General features: G+C 31.7%; 1 protein-coding gene across 6 annotated transcripts in view; it reads right to left on the bottom strand.

Moving 5' to 3' along the window:
- Positions 1 to 20,738, bottom strand: part of LOC126865407 (sodium-independent sulfate anion transporter-like) — a 186,488-nt gene that overhangs the window by 65,715 nt on the left and 100,035 nt on the right. For 4 of the 6 annotated variants that reach the window (XM_050617867.1, XM_050617892.1, XM_050617902.1 and 1 more), the window contains one exon: positions 17,611 to 17,664. Coding sequence is in view for 2 of the 6 variants with exons in the window: in XM_050617874.1 (XP_050473831.1) it covers positions 1,652 to 1,900 (249 nt within the window). In the remaining 4 variants the exon portion in view is untranslated. Of the gene's footprint in view, positions 1 to 1,651; positions 1,913 to 17,610; positions 17,665 to 20,738 lie in introns of those variants that run through there. The other 2 variants (XM_050617874.1, XM_050617883.1) reach the window with 2 other exon arrangements.

Here is a 20,738-nt window from a genome sequence, read left to right as displayed (position 1 = left end):
CTACGTCTTTGATACTTCACAAAAACTTTATAGGTTTATTCTATAATATGAGATTTATATCTTCGAACCTAAGAGGTCGTTTCCTCCACAACTTCGTCCCGTTTCAACTGTTAAAATACTCTCTCATAGCCATCAAAGCGAATCGTCGTTAAATCAGAAAATCAATATGTTTATCCCATGTGACGCTTATTTATTTTATCGGACAATCTGTGCCGAAATCACCGCTGTTTGCCTGTGGTCCCGACACAGTAGCGATTAAATACATATTCAAATCATCAGAAACGAACGGTCGTGCCACCGCGATCGGTGATCAAATAAGGGTGAACTATTTTCTACTTTTTCTTCCCTTTGCTAGGAATACCACCCTCTACTCCATTATCCGATCAATATTTGCATACGACTAACGACGAATAAAGCGGTTAACAAAACGGAAATAAATAGCGTTGATTGGTGAAAACGGTCCATCGAACGATAGTAAATAATTCGTTAAACGAATCGCGGCTCGGTTAATCGCGAGGACCTGCTCGCGTACCAGGTCCGAAACGACCGAGTCCATTTTCTCCCGACATTTATTTCAACGGTGCGGCTGTTAAATGCACAGGATGTTTCCAAAAGTTGGTATCAAATTTCAGGAGCGTGTAAGCAGTACGCTTTGAAACAGGCAGGCAAAGTCGTCTTAATAAACATGAGTCGAAACATCGTTAGTTCCGGAGTTATAAGACGCTTTCAGCTACGAGCCTGTAACATTACAGGAGACTCTACTGCATGAAAAAATCTTCGCGAGATTAGGTTATTAAGAAACGATAACTTTCGAGACTGCGCAAGATCGAAATCAGTTCCTGCCATGTTGCCGTATGGAGTAAATTATATTATAACCGATCGTCATTTTCTTATCACGCAATATATCCGAGTATTGGCTTGTTGGAAAACGTTGCTGCGAAATTAAATTTCTAAAGAAATTGAATACTCTATTAAATAATACAATGAATTTCTTGTTCCTTTCTATGGTGCCATTTAAAAAAGAAACTTATTATTCTTTTTAGCGACGAGTTTCTTCGTTCTTTCTTGAAGCATTCAGTTGCCCGTAATTAAAACGAAAGTTAGATTAAACGAAATCAGTGTGAGTATGTTATATCCAATGAATGGAATTGAACATCCCAGCCAAAGTTCGATGCTTTTAGACTAAAAGTCTAAAAGTAAGCAGACGCTTTTCACCGCCACACAAAGCCCCTAATTACCTTGATAAATACAGAACTTTCTAAATGCAAAACTAATTAACGAATTTCGGATTGTTCCCTTAAATTGCATTTTTCCAGTGCATCAGACTCTTCTTATGCCATCAGGATCACGATTCAGCATTTCATTCGATCGTACCTTTTTACGCGGCATTAACTGCCAAGTAGGTCACAAATTTTTCCAACAGCCCAATGCGTAATATATTTTCCTTTTGCGAAACATCTTATAACTCCAAAACTAATGACAGTTGCATTCAATACATTCGCTATGCCCTTTCTCCTTGTTTCCATGAGTACTACACGCTCCTAACGTTTGATAACCAACTTTCCGAAACACCCTGTAGAGTATGAGATTCATATGGAGCAATAGCGAAGTTTAATCAAGTGGATACAGATGGTCCTAATTGCGTACTTACTCCGATTTCCCCGTAATCCGGACGATCGGGCGCAGCCGGCAATCGATGTCCACTCCTGTGACCTCCTAGGGCCCCGGTGCCACCTACGCCCCCGCCACGCCTCTCGTCGATCAGGAATATCTCCGTAAAGACGATCAAACCGAACACGGCGAAGAACATGACCACCAGCATGAACGACATGCTGGCTCGTTCCTTCAGAACGCCAGCGTTCGCCCGGCTCCCGCTGAAACCGCTCCTTCGGGAACCCATCCTCCAAAGCTTCTGTCGACATCATCAGAGAAATTGTCAGGTCGTTTAGGTCAGTGTGTAGATCGATAGAGTGGAGGGACGAATTCGAGCGATTTGTAGGTCAGTGGCGTTCTCGAATTCGAGGATTCGTTTAGGTACATCATAAATTAAGGAAATATTGCAAGCAAGTTATATATATATATATATATATATATATATATATATATATATATATATATATGTTAGGTTGTCCGAAAAGTTCCTTTCGTTTTATGAAGAAATAATAGACGTCGAAAATTTTGTCGAATTACGTACGATCCATTTTGTTCTATCGAGATAAACACCGCGACATTTCACAGATTTGGTTTGTATGAAGGTTCACTGTTGTAAGAAACACGCTTGCGAAAGAAAAACACTTTTCGGACAACCTAATATATATTCATGTATATATGTACATATGGTAGATATTTACATGTTGGTAGATATGATTTTGTATACAGTGGCTACAAAATGTATTTGCACGTTATTGTAGCATTTGCATAGTAATTAATTAGATTAGGCTTCGTATCATTCAGTAGCACTCACGTGTAACATATACAAAAATTATCGTCATATGACATGCAAGAAATATTTTTTGCCTGTTAGATGAATGTTCTAAATTTCAAAACGAAAGACAACAACACAGCGTCCCAAGTAACGTCAAAACGACCCTAAATAAGAAGGAAGAAATAAAAGGAACACAAACATTTTTCAATTAATCTAGCCGCAGAGAAGTAACTGAATTTACCACAACTGACATGTTTTTTAGGTATCTAACTATTGCTCACTAATACAATTTAAATATCGTACATATCTATGACCAAACAATAGTATAATAGTAATTTAATGTGATATTGTATAAACCTATGGAAATGTAATCGTATACGACCGTAGTTGTTATTGAACCTCAGATGTAGATGCGTTTGTAAGTAAATAAACTAAAAGTATGCATTTAAATACTAATTGATTAGGTGAAATTTCATATCATTTAGTAATACTTTCATACGACGTATACAAAAGTTTGATACTGCGAAAATGAAACGTATGGATCTTGGTGAAAATGCGCCTCGTTAGAGAATAAAAGTGTGCGCAGCTATTTCTTCCAGCCATTGTGTTTTTAAGCGTTGCTCAGATTAGTCGAGTTACACGAACCCAAATGATTTCAAGCGAAGCGAATTGACTAATGGCAAGAAGGATAGAAACCTGAAATAATATTTCAAGTTAAATAACCGGTTCAAACTGGAATTTGAAAAGCTTGGATGAGGTTTTAGCGAGACTTTCATTATGTGTTTTTTTTAATAAGAGATTTGAGTATGACGAAAAAATATGCTTAGCGTTAACTATATTTTATGGAGATTGTATGTACGCTGTTACTTCTGTACAATCTTAGAAATATAGAAAAACATTTACAACTTTAAAGAATTATTTATGTAGAGTGTTTCTATCATTGAAATCTATAGTTATATATTGTATACTGATTCAGTTGTACTCTCCATGTATACACAGTATATATATATGTATACGTATATACGAATATATTCATCGTTTATGGTAATCGACAGTATGCAATAAGACAGCTTTCAACATCTTAAGGAATTCAATTAATTTACATGTTACTTGAAGCGCACAACGTATGGTAAAATTCATCAAGTAGTTAAATCCATATTTTATGAATTTCCAAGCTACCTCGATTTTTTTAAGGGAAAGAAACAAATAAAAAGATTTATTCTCAGACCCCAATTTGTTTTTTTTTGGTAAAGCTTTCATCTGAAACTATTTCGACATTTTTCGTTCCAGCGTTGCCTTGAGAAAATAAGGTATCGATATTATAAAAGAGGTGTCACAATAAAAATACAATTTACATGAACTTCTGAACGGCAATATACATTTTTTAATAACAATTTGAATTAGTTTATACATTATATCATGACAGTGAAAATATCAAACCCGAAATAAAACGAAAATAGCATCATAAAATCGCGTGATTCTATTATACGTGTATATTGAATAAATTATTTAATAATTTAATATTCATCCTTTATTTCTGTTCTCTACATATTGAAACTTAAAAAGTTTCCCCGGAGTCATGGTAAATCCTTTAAAAAAGGAAGACTGTACTACATGATCACAGGCTCGAACGTGTGAAGTTTTAAAACTCACTTTCCTCAGTAATGTTATACATAAGCGATATCGGCCTGAAAAGCGAAGTTTCAAGCGAAAGTTTAGTCGTTGAAAAAGATTCAGGGCAAATTCGATCGAATATTGAACAAACGTCTGTTTTGCGGCACGAAAATAAATAGCTTAGATGAAACGTTTCAGAAAATTTAGGTCTCATTTGAAAGTATATGGAAAATCTAATCTTTTTGTTACTGCGAATGCATATTACGAAAGTTTTAATTCTGGAATTATTATAAACTTCGAGGGTTTATAAAGTTTATACAAAGTCTATATGTACTTATGGCTCTATTTAAAAATAATAGACTTAAAGCTAATGTAGCGAATAGAAAAATTAGTATCTGGAAATAAAGGAAAAAAGGAATTTAATTTTGAAGAACGTCCAATAATCTTTACAAAAAAGGAACTCGTCTAGAGGAGATACTTGCTATAGAAAGAGATAATTTCTAAATATTTAACAGAATACATTTTTTGGAATTGTTCCAATTCAATAGCTCAAATCCTAATTTTGGATAGTTTTAATCCAATAGTTCAAGTTCTAATTTAGAATAATTCTAAATGCACATAATAAATGGAATCATTTATCAGAATGTTATTGCCTGTTTTATCTGCCACTATATTACCCTTAAAGTTTAGTAAAGTCGTTGTTGAGAATTTTGTACGCAATATGCAGTTACCTTTTCAGCATAACAATGCAACAACAGTAGATACAACAATAGTATATTTATTGATTTACTTTCAATCATTGATATATTGAACATCATCTTTAAGAAATCATTTGTTTCCTGTGTAACGTCTTCACCCTTTTATTAAATAGTATCTTACTTTTTCTATTAAAAATTGGTTTACATCATACGACAAATAATGTATAACGGCATATAAAAAATAGAGCAAATAATAATTTATTACTATTATTTTTATCTAAAAAATGTTTATCCTCTCCTTTTATCTATATTATTCTATTAAGACAAAAATTCAGCACTTATATGATACAGAAACAGATATACTATAAAATCACATTAAATGCACATATATATCACATTTGACCTAGTTTTTAAAATAATATCACTTTCATGTTTCAATAGTTTTCCTCTTTTTTACAAGCTAAGCTAGAATTATTGATTTTACTGGTAGAACGTGTCGAGAATCTTCAGATACTCCATCACTATATGAAACACGGTTGCATGTTCAATGTAAAAAAAATCAATAACTGCATACGTAATCAATATCGAATGTTTGCAGACAGACTTGATATTAAGTCGAAAAATTATTATTTTAATTGCCTCACAATGAAATATTCAATATCGATAAAATCTTTCCTGTTATTAATGAACTAATGTACGCACACGCTATCTATGTATTTACATATCATTTTAATTTATCCTGAATACTCTCTTTTTCTTCAAGTCTTATAACTGCAACCCTAACAATTTCACATACTTTTAATAATTAAGATTAATAATTCTTATCTCTGATTTGTATCGAATATTATGAAAATTATAATATATCAAACATTCAAAGAAACTAAATGCAATTTCGGACTTTATATAAATTTAGAATCCTTTCGTTGTATGTTCAACGATAACAAACATTTTTATTAATTTCTTATTTCTTCAATTGTCGAGATTCCCACGTAGAAAAGAAAAGTTGAAAGCACAATGTTGGACTTCATGCAGATTTTATGTCAAAATTTCTTATACTGATGATAATTAAACATATTATATTTTCAACGTTCTTAGCAAAGAACGAAATACTCTGACTCTGACCTATTTGCTTTAGTAAATCAATTGACTACTACACAGTATAATTGATAAACGTTGAAAATGACGGACGCAGATCATCATTTCATTAAGGACTCGTAAGCTTCACACTCAGGTTCTAATTGACTCGTGAGTGCTGGTCAATAACAGCTACAGAGACAGATGATAGACAGTTTTTAGATCGTTCCTGGTAACTAGGTCACGATTTGCGCACCTGCTTTTGATCTCGTAATGATCAATTTCCTAACGTTAATTCAATTCGCAGATTCATACCAACAATGTTACATTATGAAAGCTCTCAGAAAGCGTTTCACTGTAGTTCTTCGACTTTCCAAACATGGTTATAGTTCTAATTTAAACGTTGAACGAGAAATATCGAAGAACTGTAATTAGACACATATATTCGTATCTTCGCAATTATTCAATTCGATTTGCGTATATTTTTATTTGTATTATAATGGACTGTCATTTTTTAATTAACCACGTAATATCAATAAAACGCTCGATTATTACGTTATATACTTCTATTAATAAACACTGCAGAATGTATATCATTAAAAAGCACTAATTATTAATTTTTACTACGGTGGCTCACTGTAATTATATTTTGATTAACTGTAATTAAATTGTAATCCACTGAATAGTAGATACATTGAAGACTGTAAAAATTTAAAGAGACGAATTTAATAAATAAGCAAGAAGCTTCTTAAGTAGCTCTATAAGTAGAGTAAATATGAGTATACAAAATATTTCGTTCATTCTTGAATACATTAATATTTATGCCATTCTAATCTTTCATGCGATAAGTTCTACAAAATTAGAGATAAAATAATATCTTTTAAGTTAATCATTTTCAAACGCAAGTATTTTAATTTTTGTATAGGAAATAAAGAAAATATATCGATTGGCGTAATTAAAGGTATACCTATAGGCTCGTTTTTTGAAAAATTCAATAACAATGATCATCTTTCTCCAAAACGTCCTGAAAACAATTTTTTACATCGCCAAAATAACTACATAATTGTAAAATATTAACGAATCCAGCATAATCGAAATTGAATTATCCTAAAATTTTTACTTATTTCGTAAATATAAAAAGAACAAAATTGTTTAGTAATCGTATTTATCAATTCAAACGTAGCTAATATAGTGGAACTGAAACTAAGACTTCCAACATATTTTATTCATTCCCCGTTTTATGTTACGGACTGAAAAATTTCTCGAGTTAATAGAAAACAGTTCTAAGATTTGTAAAGACGCTTATACCAAAAATCGAAGCAGCCATATCACGGAAAATAATAAATTTAAAAGATAAAAGTCTTATTTCTAAGACTAGTTTGAAGAATCAACAAGAGATACGTATTAAGGAATTATAATTTATAAAAAAATGTTTAATTTATAAAGAAAATTAAATTTCAGTTAATATAAAATATGCATCTTTTTCTTTCATTAATAATTCCTGCATTTATATTCTTCCAAATTTAAAATGACAAATTTAAACGCATGAGGAAATGCATATTTTGAAATGCATAAAAATTCTCACATCAAATCTTATATAAAAAATTAAAGCGGTTATTTCAAGTATTATTTTATATATGAAATAGTAACTTTTAAATATAAAATTTATTAGTTCTTACTGTAAATAACAGAAACCAATAAAAATGCAATTGTATATGTGTCGGTTAAAGTTTCAAAATGAAAAACTTTTAATTGTTTCCAATAATTTCCAAAAAAATATCACAATTTGACCTCGCCGTTAAACCGAAAAACGTTTCATATTTTTATTCAATAATTGTTCCGTGATATACATCTGCTAGTTCCATCAACCAGTCAATTGGTTTCGTTTCACCGCTTTTTCAATAACGTCATCTAATTGATTATTTAATGAGAAGGAAAACTCAGGAGATATTTGAACGTTAAAGAGATCTAAAACGAATATTAAAGTGAAAAGTATTTCGAATTAGAAAGCGATGGAATTATTCTGGAATTTCGTCCGAACATTTGCCGGACCGCATAGGCGACATACTCAGACTTCGTAATAGAATGCACGTGGTCTTTAAACTTGCTTCGGACTTTATGTGAAACGTATTCAAATTCACCACATATTTCGGAGTAACACGAGAATTAACATTCCCACATTAAATTTATGGCTATACATATTACCGTGATGGTATATTTTAGACAATACGTAGCAGTGTTGTATTAAATTATAACAACATACAAAATGAACTACATACCTTTAAACTGTTTCTTAAAATGAAAACCGTACGTGAACAACGTATCTTACACCTTTTGTGATTTTAAATTCAACACACAATGATATCATGGAAGTATTTCAACATTTGAGGGTATAAATACATACATATATCTTCCATAGGAACAAGGTAATAAATAATTAACTTCTTTAAAATAATTAAAAAAAAAAATAAAAACCGTTTTAGTAAAAATAACAAATATTTCATTTTCTTCCATTCTATTACTTCTACTTTCTCAAACAATCAACTAACATTTCAATAATGCATAAATTAAATTCAACGTTATTTAATCGCCTGTTTAACGATATATTTTATTTCTGAATGAAGTCTCACCTTCTGTCGATTTAATACCATCCAATTAACACCGATATCAATCAATTTTTCGATAAAACAACTTTTCACACGTAACGTCGTTCTAACTAACGAACGGGAACAAAGTGACTACAGTGATTCGCAAAGGTATTGGAACATTCATCATAGAAAATATTTGTGAATGTACGTATTACGTGCGTTATAGAAAACTTTTCGATATTTCATGATCGTTCAAATGAGATACGATTACCGTAACTGGTAAGCTGATAAACTGGCAAAATATGAAAACGATCCGAAAATGTGCATAAATGATACTCGCATTTATTGCAAATGTACATTTAGTAAAAAACTAGTACGTATATGATCTATCACTATCACGTATGATCTCACTAAATACCGTGACTTACTAGTATAATAAATAATTGACTGTTCGAATACTTTGGTAACCTTTGTGGAGCATCCGCTTGTAATAAATAATTTTCTAACTTTTATGTTTTTTTTAATTTTTGCAAATTTTTGTAAATATCATTAATATGATACTTCTATGTCTATATCTATGCTAACGAAGTTTTAAGGTGAGATAAATGTTCAAGTACTTTTGTAAGTCGTTATACAATATTAAAATTTTCGCAGCAGAAAGGCTTAGTTCTAATTTAATAACTCTGTATCTACCTATTATTTTAAATTATTCTTTCCAATTCAATATAATGAACTATTGCTATAGTGTAAAAACTGAATAATTGAGGCACTTTATTCTACATTCTGTTATTCGATTTATTCTTCATATTTGTTGTAAAAGAATTAACAATGCATAATAACTTCTTTTTCTTTGATTCTATAATATTTCAAACTATTAACCTTTAAACTGTGAATGTAGGTATTTCATGCTCGAGCTATTTCAACCGGATTGAATTTCACGCAAGGTAATAGACGGTGAACCTCCCGCTCCCCCACTTTCCAAAAAGAAGCTATTTGGTAAAAATATTATAACCTTAAGTTAGAACGTTTGAACGTATTATATGAATTTTAATAGATTTTTTTCAATAAATATTACCTACTGAAAAATGTATCATCTGGGTATAAAAGATTCTCGTTTACCGTAAGGTACCGTAAAAACGTCTACAATTTAAGAGTTAAATAACTTTGTAATTTAACATGTATCGAGTACGATTTAATACACTAAATTATTGTTATTGTATAAAAATTGAATAATTGGAGTAATATATTTATTTATTTATTTATTTTGTATACTTATTTATTTTTATTTTCCACAGTTCAATATAACGAAATATTTTTATTGTATAAAAAAAAAATTAACGTTGCATACTATGTCTGTAATATTCCCCACTTACTAATTAAATATAATAGAACATCCCTATATTTAAGAAAAGATACTTCATGATGCTATTCATTGTCGAATGAATTACTCTGAGTATTTAAGCAGAGACGAAGCTGAAAGGGCGATATAACTTAATAGTACTTTAACTTAATTTCTTTTAGATTTAAATTATAACTTAGTAGTAATTTAAAAAGCACCGGAAATTAGAGGAGATTCGGTAAAATTTATTATAATCAGGATTACACGCGTGCTGTGAGAACTGAAAAAGCATCTTAAAACTGGTATTAATGCGTGAAATGTTACTGGAAAGTTGCAGGATCTTGTAGGAAGTTAGAAGGGTAAATGAACAGTAGCAGGAATTCGGTAATTTGGTAGAAAACGGAAAGGGGCGGCGAGCCTGAGGTTCGCAACAAACCTTACCATCCATTACGCAATACATTCCAACAGCCGCCGACTATGAACTTTCGAACGATTAAAGATGCTAGTTTCCTTAGCAAAACTACTAATTACTATTTTAACCTTCTCAAAGGCTTTATACTATCGCCATTAAGCTACTTCTAAATCCAATTTACCGATTTTGTTCAAAGTGTTATATTTTAATTTCATAGAAATGTATAATTCTGGAAATGTTTGGATCAATGCTTTATTAGAGCCGGGTTTTATTACAGTTGTGTTATCTTTAAAAATATAACATTTATCGATTTGTTTTCAAATTTCTATCTTATTCGTGTCATTCTGTAAATCTAGACATTTTTAAGTTAATCTCTCATTAAACAGACAGATTTTTTATTATCACAGATATGTTGCTTACAAATCGAATTTATCTTATTTCTAGATTTCTATTTTGTTTACGTCATACTATAAATTTGTTAAGATTTATAAGTTGAGAAATTTTTCTTCTATTGAACAGATGGGTGTATTCTCGAATCTACATAAAAGAGACGCATAAATCTTTTTAGTAATAATATTATGTTCCGAAATTTATTTTATGAAACATGTAAAAGAAACTGACCGGGAGAATCGGATAAAAGTTCGGCAATGTAAGGCAATTCATCAAATTTATGAAATATAGTAACTGTTATTAATTCTGGCATAAAATGTGAAGAGTTCAATTTTCACCAAAATCTAACATTTATAGGCTGAAATTTGTAAATTCAGAATAAATTACAAATAGAATACTTACCACGAAAAAGTAATATATAAAGTTGAAATAATTCCCATAGCGGAGTTAGCAATACACGATAAAAATGCAGATTATTACAAATTAAACTCGCAATCTACGCGTACTTGTCCGACGGAAATCAATTAAGGTAAGGGAAAAACGAAAGTTTCGTGCAACACTTAACTAAACGCAGCGAAAGCAGAAATCAGCGTTGAATTGGCCATGAAATCCCGCATTAATCGTCAAGCGGTGTTGTTGACATCGTAATTAGTCGAATCGGCGTTCTACCTTCGCTTCTTGCACAACATCGAAAAATTGTTTTCCGATAGCGGTGCAGCATCAGAGCAACGAGTTCCTCGCTGACATTACGATATGACTTCGACGTGAGGTTATCAGAAGCTATTCGATTTTCCTCTACGTTTAAAGTGTATTTTAATATTCAATTTTATCTCGATCGATGCTGGTTAGAATTGTTTTTTTTTTTTTTTTTTTTTTTATAAAATGTCATTCAAGACGTAATTAAAGTAATTTAACGTAACCTGATAAAATAATTTCAAATATATGATGCGATAATTATTATAATAATGTAGTATACAGGGTGGGGCATATAAATATAACTCACCTCGTAATTATTCCGGGACTTTAGCGAGAATTATAATAAACGAATGTTATGCAATTAAAAACGGACCGTTCCATGCGATCTTCTCGTGTCTCTTTCCTTGTTATCATTTTTCATTTCCAAGTCATTTTCAATTACGATAAGCGGCAGCTAAATTTTGTTCATAACAAAACTTATGGAATTAACATACTTGATGAATTGAAGCTTCAAATTACATATTTTAACAAGTACATATTTTAAGATTTAGAAATCGTTCAGGTACTTCTCCCTATTTAACTCCTTTCAAATTTCTTCTTTCTACGGAATCATGTAAAACGTGCAGCTTATAAAGCGCAAACCTGGTTAGTCGTGAGAATATGCGTCAAAGACTCATTAGTGCTTGTGATAAAGGCAGAGGCATTTGCTTTTTATAAAATGTGATATAGAAAAGAACATTTCCCAAGAAAAAATTAGAGAATCAATTAACGTTCAAAGAAAACATTTTGGATATTTTTTATAAAATATTACAATATGAATAAGCGAATATACTACAGACGTCGTTGATGGAAAATAGAAATAGAAAGCAATACTTTTCTGTTTTTACTGTTAGGGCATGAATTCCCTAAACAATAATTATATACATATCTGCAGTATAATTTAGATTTCGGTGCGTTGGCATGTTCACCGTGTAAAAATCATAAACCATTAAACGGAACTTTCGTTATAATTCATACAAGGTTTATACGTACGTAAAATTTTACAACATAGAGTTTGCGCGAAAAGTTACGTCGTTAACGTATACCAGAAATAATGAAAATTCGAGCGACAGTAATCATATTAATTAATAGAATTTCTTTCGAGATCGTTTATTATGCTCATCGTACATGTATTACAACGCATAATCACATTCATTGTCAGACGAACTAATAAAATTATCAAATTTCGATGGAAGACAGGTTCATTTACTAAAACTTGCATAATATGCGAGCGTGCAATCTGCATCATGTCTACCTTAAATCTATCACGAACTTCAAATTTTCATATTCTAAATATGAAATTCATATTCACTTTCGTTGACAACAAACGAAAAGACGCAAACATTTGATATATCAATATTGGTTAATATAGCATATTGGTATATATATACACGCCCCTATGGACCGCATGATAGTCAACTGAGGTCAAAGGTGAAGGTGATTTTGATCAGGGACAGAGTTTATTTCTGACGACGAGGAGACGCTACGTTGCTACGTTGGTTGTTATCTGTGCCTCCTCAAAAGATCACACCAAAATCTGAAATTTGTTTAGGTTAGATTAGAAGTTAATTAAAAATTATTTTCATATCCATACAAGGCCCCAGTTTTTGGCTTTTAGTCTGCAAATAATCATAAAATGCATTTTAACAGCTTTTCCTGATTTTTTAAAAACTTCATTTAAGGATGCTATCCGCTTATTTTCGTCCGATGATTAATTTCTCTCAACACCTCTCCTCTTTATATAAGTCTCTGTAGAACGTGTATGTTTATGCTGATATATCAAACAAATTCTCGAAAAAGATTTTCAATGTCTTAGAAAAAACGAATACGGTAGAGTTGAAAATAATCAAATTTGTCGTCTTCAATGAAGAACATTGTTATCGAAGTTGCCCACTGAATTCTAATCCTTCGATTGTTTGCAAATTACGAGAGCTTCAAACCCACATCAATCGAAGTCATACACCGGCTACGATAGAATTAATGTTTGTTTACAGAGACAATGTAAATAGTACTTCTAATCAACGAGATATTTATTTTCACAGGTGTAATTTGAACGTTTCTGGACACAGAAGACTATTAATGGAATTCAATGTATACGTAATCAGAGATAATGTAGATGTAAATTAATTGAAAATCGAATAATAAAACAACAAAATAAGTATAGGAAGAGATTCTAAAGCCATGATAATAGAAAAAAGAAAGAATTTTCTCATTTCCAGGAGATTCTTGCTACAAATAAAAGAAAAATTCTTAATATTTTCTTCTTCTCTTAATAATATCTCATTTATGCTTAACAAATTAATTAAAAGCATTATCCACCTTTTTATTACACAACTCTCTTTTGATTCTTTACATTAATAAACTTTGAAATGTTACTAGCTTAATATATCCAATATATTGGAATATATAATACAAAATTATCTGATAAAAACGTTATACAAGAAAAGAATTATTATAACAATAATAATTAATCTTCGTTATACTCGGATTAAACGAAAATATGAACAATGCAATTCGTGTTATGTGAATAAATGTTTAAAAGCATCTCGTTGGAAGGAAAATTAGCCGGAAGGAAGGAAAGCTTTCTTTTGCTAATATCCCGATTCAACGTTGTTACAAGGTCGTTACGAAGATATTAGCTATCAATTCAAACTTAGGTGTAAGATTTTTTCCAAGATAAGAATTCTGTTACGCGTACATTTATCAGCATGAAAACTTTCTTATATCAAACAGTGCAAAAAGAATAGAAAGTCGTGTAATAAAAAGGAAAAGGGAATTAAAAAGATTCGTATACGTATCTACAATTTTATAAAACAACTGTAATCTTTCTTTATCAAAAAGATTTATACAGTTCTTGTCTCTACAAATATGCATTCTTTCCTTGTTATAAACGTCGTATATCGAAATGTATGCTGGATACAGTTCCTATAGGCAGATTCCCTTGCGTAAATTTAAATAGAAGCAATATCCACCTTGTATATCACCATACGATTTTCATGTTTGCCCGGATAATGGAAAGCATAGCTGAGAATTATTCTAACACGGATGATAAAGTGAAAGATGCCACGTCAAAATGACGTTAGGAAATCGGATGCAAATACTCCAAAAGCGCAATTCACAAATTAGCTTCTTGTTACGATAAACGTTAGCATATGCTGAGGAACTACGTTAGTTACTTAAAAATGTAACGATCGAATGTAAGATTACTGTCATACCGCGATATTAGGGTCGAGAAAGGTGAAGATTGCTCGTAAAAAATCGACAATATTTTCTAGGAAAGTGGTCCGGGATCCGAATACAGCGGGTCAGGGTAACGAAGACGAAGATCGAAAACACGGTTTTCACACGTACATTTTGAACAACTCAAAGAACTCGGTGCTTGACGAACAAGTTATACGCTGCACGTGTCTGATAAATATGAGTAACATGATGTTCGATGATTTATGAATGACGAACTCTTTCCAGCGGTCACGCGATGGTTTTCATATTGGTCTTTGGTGTGTGTTTTGGGACAGCGGATAGCAACGCTAGTAAAGTTTTACTAGCCTTGCGAAATATTATTTAAGGCAACGCTTTAAAACGAGGCTAGAAACGTGCAAATGCTGATATTGCGATATGAAGTGTTCCTAAGTCAATGATATTTCTAGGCCATACATATTATTACGTTAACGATAAGAAACACTTTTTTTTAGCTATTCATAAGTTTTTTAGACGAAAGCAGTAACTTGCTTATTCACTGACCTATGTACTACATGGCTCATGGAAATATCTTGGAAACTTTTACGTACATAATTGTGTGTGTTATACGTAATATTTTGAAATTTCATTAGCGTCGTAAGAAGACGCCGGTATCATGATTACATCGATAAAATTTGAAACTAATCTGAGAATGTATGTTACAGTTACAAAATATTTATTGCAAGTACAGGATGTAACAGAACATGTGGCAGCCACTCAGGGAACTGATTGCACACCAATGAAAACAATGAAAGAATTTTATATAAACATAGAATCTATTGTGTACGGAATACTTATTAAAAATGTTGATATATTCAGAATGGAACAAGTTTTTCAACATCAGGAATCATTCAAAGTTTAACCGGATTCATGATAAGACGTTTACAGCCTTGCCTTGAAATGCGAGTTGGTAACTTTGAGCATCTTCTTTTAAGGTAATTGCATAACACAAGATCAAAACGTAAAATTCATTGTATCTCACAAACGAAGATAGATAGAACAGGTTTCTAGCAACTTTCTTCATTGTTTTCAGGCGTAAAATGGGTCCCGCATGTTCTGTCACGTCCTGCATATATTTAATAAAAACTTAGTTTGCAACACGAATAGTCACTTTAAACGTATAATTAGTGTTAAAGATCAGCCCATTGAATACTAAGTCTTATTAACTAGAATATTAAATATTTCGTTTCATTTGCGACGTATTCGAAGCATATACTCGCACCAAACATTTTGTAATTTCAATGTACATGTTTAAATTTGTTTCAAATTTTATGAGTATAATTATGATGGCGGAGTCTCATTACAGTGATAATAAAATTTCGAAATATTTCATATAACACACGTGATCTCTTCATTAAAAGTTTCTACAGGCGTGTTTAAATACTTTAGTGAGCAACAGTAAATATATATGGGATATTTATCACCTCACAGGTGAAAGGAATTAATAAACAAAAGTTTTATTTAACAAAGTTCTGTTTTTACGTGGTATACATATGTATCTAAGCCAAGCACGAGCCGATGAGAAGAACTTCTAATACCAACTACCGAACAAATACACCTACTTACGTATGTGCATACAGTGTAGGGGAAGTTCAGTCTGGGATTTAGATCAAATCGTCGATCTCCAAGGAAGTTGGAATTAAATTCCGGAAAGTCACAAGTCTCGTACGTTTTCCTCTTATCTACGCTAGATCTGTCTACCACTGAAAAGTATAACACAAGGTAAGAAGTTTCTTTTATCGAATCATCCGCTGTCTGGCACAAACGTTCCAGAGAGGGAAGGCGATAACTATTCTCAGAGTGAACTTCCCTTTTATCAAACATTCGCAAGCGTACTTTTATCCATTGCTCTGAATATTCCTGTGTCAACTTAGAGATATCTCTCTTACGAACAAAGAGTAGATACAGACGTGGCAAAAAAGTAAGAAACTGTCTTCCGTTTCTGTTCGGAGGAAGATTTTCATACGGATATAAAATAAATTGCTATTCGGGTTGAATTGACACGAGAACTTTTTATATTCTTATTTCAGATGTCTTCGAGCTTTTATCTCAAACATTCCCTCTGTAGTTTCATACGTTTGGATATTCGAACATTGGCTTAGAAATATCTGTTTCGAAGAAGGAAAATAAACGCAAAAGATAGTAAATGTCCTTCTGGTTCTATTTACAGTCGTTACATTACGATGCACAAGTCTACGTACTATACATGTATAGCGATATAAATTATTATAATGAAAACGTCAACTCTGCGAATTTTGTGAAGACGTTACGACATAAATAACAGAGAAGTAAAAAAAATATAAAATACAGAAATTACATACACATGTTAACATATACATGAGACGATAAATGTTAATTATATTTGATAAAATGTTAGCGCAATATAATAGAATATAACAATATATTTCATTATAATTAATATAATTAGAGTACTTACATTACATCACGTGTACTTATATAAGCATGATTTAAGTACTGCGTGAGTGTAAGTATCTCCTTGGTGTTCGAGAAATTAAGTTTGCAATTTCAGATGTAATTTTTTACAAGCTTTTTACAAGTTCAATTCCTCTTAAAAATATATCGATAATAATTGTATTGACAGGCAGGTGATAAATAATTTTCTGACCAAGTACGTTTCTTGTTTCTATGATAAGTCAGATACAGAAAATTCGACAGATGTACGTGTAGACTTTCGTGACTAACTGTATATATGGTAAAATTCTGGAGAACCTGTGCAATTATTTATGATTCACGTAAAATAGACACGAGGTCTTTTTCTATTGATATATCAGCGAACTAATGCTACACTGGCCGACATAGATTACGTTTGTTAACTCGATACGAAACTTGGACTTCCCTACATTCTATGAAGGATGAAAAAGAATTTTCGCTCGGCTATCGAGCTCTTTACAGTCTCCACCCCTCCCGGGCTATCGATTTCTCTTTAAAATGCAAGAGTACTCTGTATCGGTCGATAATAAACGCGAGTCGAGTGCTTTGAATCACACCAGGGATGGGAAAGCGCGGAAGATGGAATGCAAACAATCTTATTGCCTGAAATTTTAATAGAGAAATTTCCATTACTGCAACGCCCGACTCACCTAAAGTGGTCCCAGGAAAGGCACTGCCAAGCATGGGGACGGTAGTTCGTTCTGAAAGCAAATAAAAAGAAAATGTCTAGTAATAATTAATTCTTCTAGTTCTCTGCTATGAGAGACAACACGCTTCTGTTAATACGTGAATTCTTCGAAATTATTTATCTTCGCCCTCGCATTAACGCCTGGAAAATATCGCTTCTTGTTGTAAAATACGTTTGCTTTCCTCTTTACTTTTTATTCCTTTTTTCTTTTGCGCTGTCGACCGTGCTTATGGTTTTTGCGCATTTAGAGACAAATAAAGAAAATCGGTTGGTTCGAGTGACATATTTAATTTACGATACGAAATGGAAGATAAATGTAGCATCCTCTTTAAATACAGCAGCCATGAACATGATTTGCACGTGTTTTGGTATCCAAAAATACTGCGAATCAAAATTTGCAATAATTTCTCATTGACAGTTTTATTTATATCGCACCTTCTGTTAGTTTTGTTGTTCATTCGTAAATTATTATTATTTACCATCATAAATAGTTATTTTCTCTTTATTTATTTGTTTATTTAGGGCTATTAATAATGGTTAGATAGTAAGTTTTCTAAGGTACGAGAAACCTAAAAAGACGTATTTCTTAAATTTTGATTTCGATGGAGCACGTAGTGATTTCGAACTTTTGACCAGTAGTATACATATAATTAAAAATTAATAAAATTATTAATTATTCATACATATACGTATTACATTGTATAAAACTTGTTATTTGTCAAAGAGATACGTTTATACTTATATAAATAACTAGCTATGAAAATAATTAATTACAACACATATAAATGTGCAACTATTTTTCATATTCACTATAGCTATGTGTAACAAATACATAAAAACATAGCGAGTTTTAAACATTAATCAAAATTCACGCTTCTATATTCTCTTATGATTTTCGAAATTAATAACTAAATAAGGCGTCAAAAATTATGATCGTTGAACTTACCATTGATACAAATTTTAGAATGTTCTTTCGTCTTTGTTATAGAAAAAGAAAACGCTTTGAGTAATTTCTAAAATATATGGTAATAAAGTTACTGGATCACTGGTATTGGAATCACGTATGAATATGCAAAAGTTTCTTCAACAAACACGATACATAACATACACATATATATATATATATTTTATCGAACAGTAGGGTAGTAGTGTTCGATTCGAAAGTCATTTGAATACTACAATCGAATGTGTGCTCAAGAGATTTCAAAAACTAACTTTCTGTAAGGAAAGAGATACTTTGTGCAGAGGAATTTCATCTTGTTGCTTTATAATTTATTTCTCGCATAAAAATATCTCCCTCGTTTGTTTAAATTATGTTTCTTTAAGCTATGTTACGAATGAGATATAACGGTCAATATGAAATACATGTTGCTAATATATTTATATTTTCATAGAATATAATTTCAGATATTCCTGAATTCATTATGGCAAAAAAAGGGAAAAATTCATTGGTATTTTTTATTTAAGACTTACTGTAACATCATCTTAATTCTAAGGTAATCTACTCCTACTTAATCCCTCTCTTGAAGGGATAAAATGGAGAGATTTCCTCCATTTCCTTACAGGAAATGACACACAAACGTTTGCCTTTTTAAGTGGATTTTACCCACCAATTATTGATTAATGGATTACATACAACCAGGGAAAGCTTTCTTTCCATTCTATATAATTAATTTCCGAACTACCTTTTAAAAGGTTTTGTTTAACCTTTATACGCATTTTTTAACCCTCTTTTATACTTTAGAGAATAAAATTAGTATGTGTAATATACCATCTTTTAGATATTTCTAAATATTATTTTACGTTAATTTACTTTCAGAAGAATTAAGTCAATGGCTGGCTTTGTACAATAAAAATGTTTTAGTCAGAAAATTTTTCGGATCTTTCTCCAAAACTCATAGCAGTAATAAAAATTGAACGCGAACGTAAGCGATACAATTTGTTTACAAAGTACACACGAAGAGATATATTAGCTTGTAGAAAAATATTTTTCGTTGTGTAAGGAAAATATTCCATAAACGTATTATGTCGCTATAATGCTATTTCGGGTCAAAATCACATATCTAGGCTGTGAAGATTTATGAAAATTCAGATTTTTATGACTAAAGCTAAAGTTAAATGCAAAGTACAAAGCACGAGCTACGAGTAAAATTAAAGAAATGGAAGCCAAAGACAAATTCGTTATTCTTATAGATATTACGACAAATACATCGAACATCTTGTACATTGTAAAATATCGTATACATTCTACATATTCTTCAACACTACTCTAGCAACTCGAATGAATACTCTGAACACTCGAACCGTAGTCTAATAACAAATCTTGATTCAAAACCTGCATGAAGCAACTTTTCATAGAATGACCTAACCGTGACGCAGAATTTTCACAAATTTCTCTTCTCTCTGCCTCCATTCGGTTTTCAATATCCGACATAATGTTTCGTCGTAAACAATGCGTAGCAATTATTCGCAATTAACGGGGATTTTCAAACTGCAGCTCTAGCCTCGATTACACACACTGGCGCGATATATATCTAGTAATTGCATGCATTTTCAAAAGCACGTATTATTAAAATCGGTTATTCTTATGGAACAGAAACACGATTTGTACGAGCGCGGGCTGCGTGTATAAAGTGCAAACCACAATAACGCGGTCGCGTAGAACGAAAATGAAAAACGCGGTAACGAGCACGAGGCAGAAATAAAAAAAAAACGAGGGAAACGCGAATAAATTCCTTCGGTAAAGCGTTTCACGTAATGGCATTAACTATTTCATGTTTTATGGAGATTTTTATAATTCATCGGAGGGTACAATGCGCGACATCAACAGCTGCGATATTTCGAGCATTAAAACTTCACGCTGCGTGCATCGATTCACGTTTCCGCGAATCGGCCGTGCAAGGGAAAATCGGATTGCGATTCACGTTCAAGCTTGAAAGCACTTGCACGATTATTATACCGTTGACCGAGTTTTCCTTTACTGCCTGTCTTTTTGGTATTCGTGCGACGACACAAAGTATAATTATTAGATTGGGCATGCTTATATAAATTCATGTTTTTATCAATACAACTAAAGAGACAGTATAT

Source organism: Bombus huntii, chromosome 1 (genome assembly GCF_024542735.1).
Source record: "Bombus huntii isolate Logan2020A chromosome 1, iyBomHunt1.1, whole genome shotgun sequence".
Classification (NCBI taxonomy): Eukaryota; Metazoa; Arthropoda; class Insecta; order Hymenoptera; family Apidae; genus Bombus; species Bombus huntii.
The sequence above is the reverse complement of the archived record's forward strand: the minus strand, read 5'-3'. Positions and strand labels throughout refer to the sequence as shown.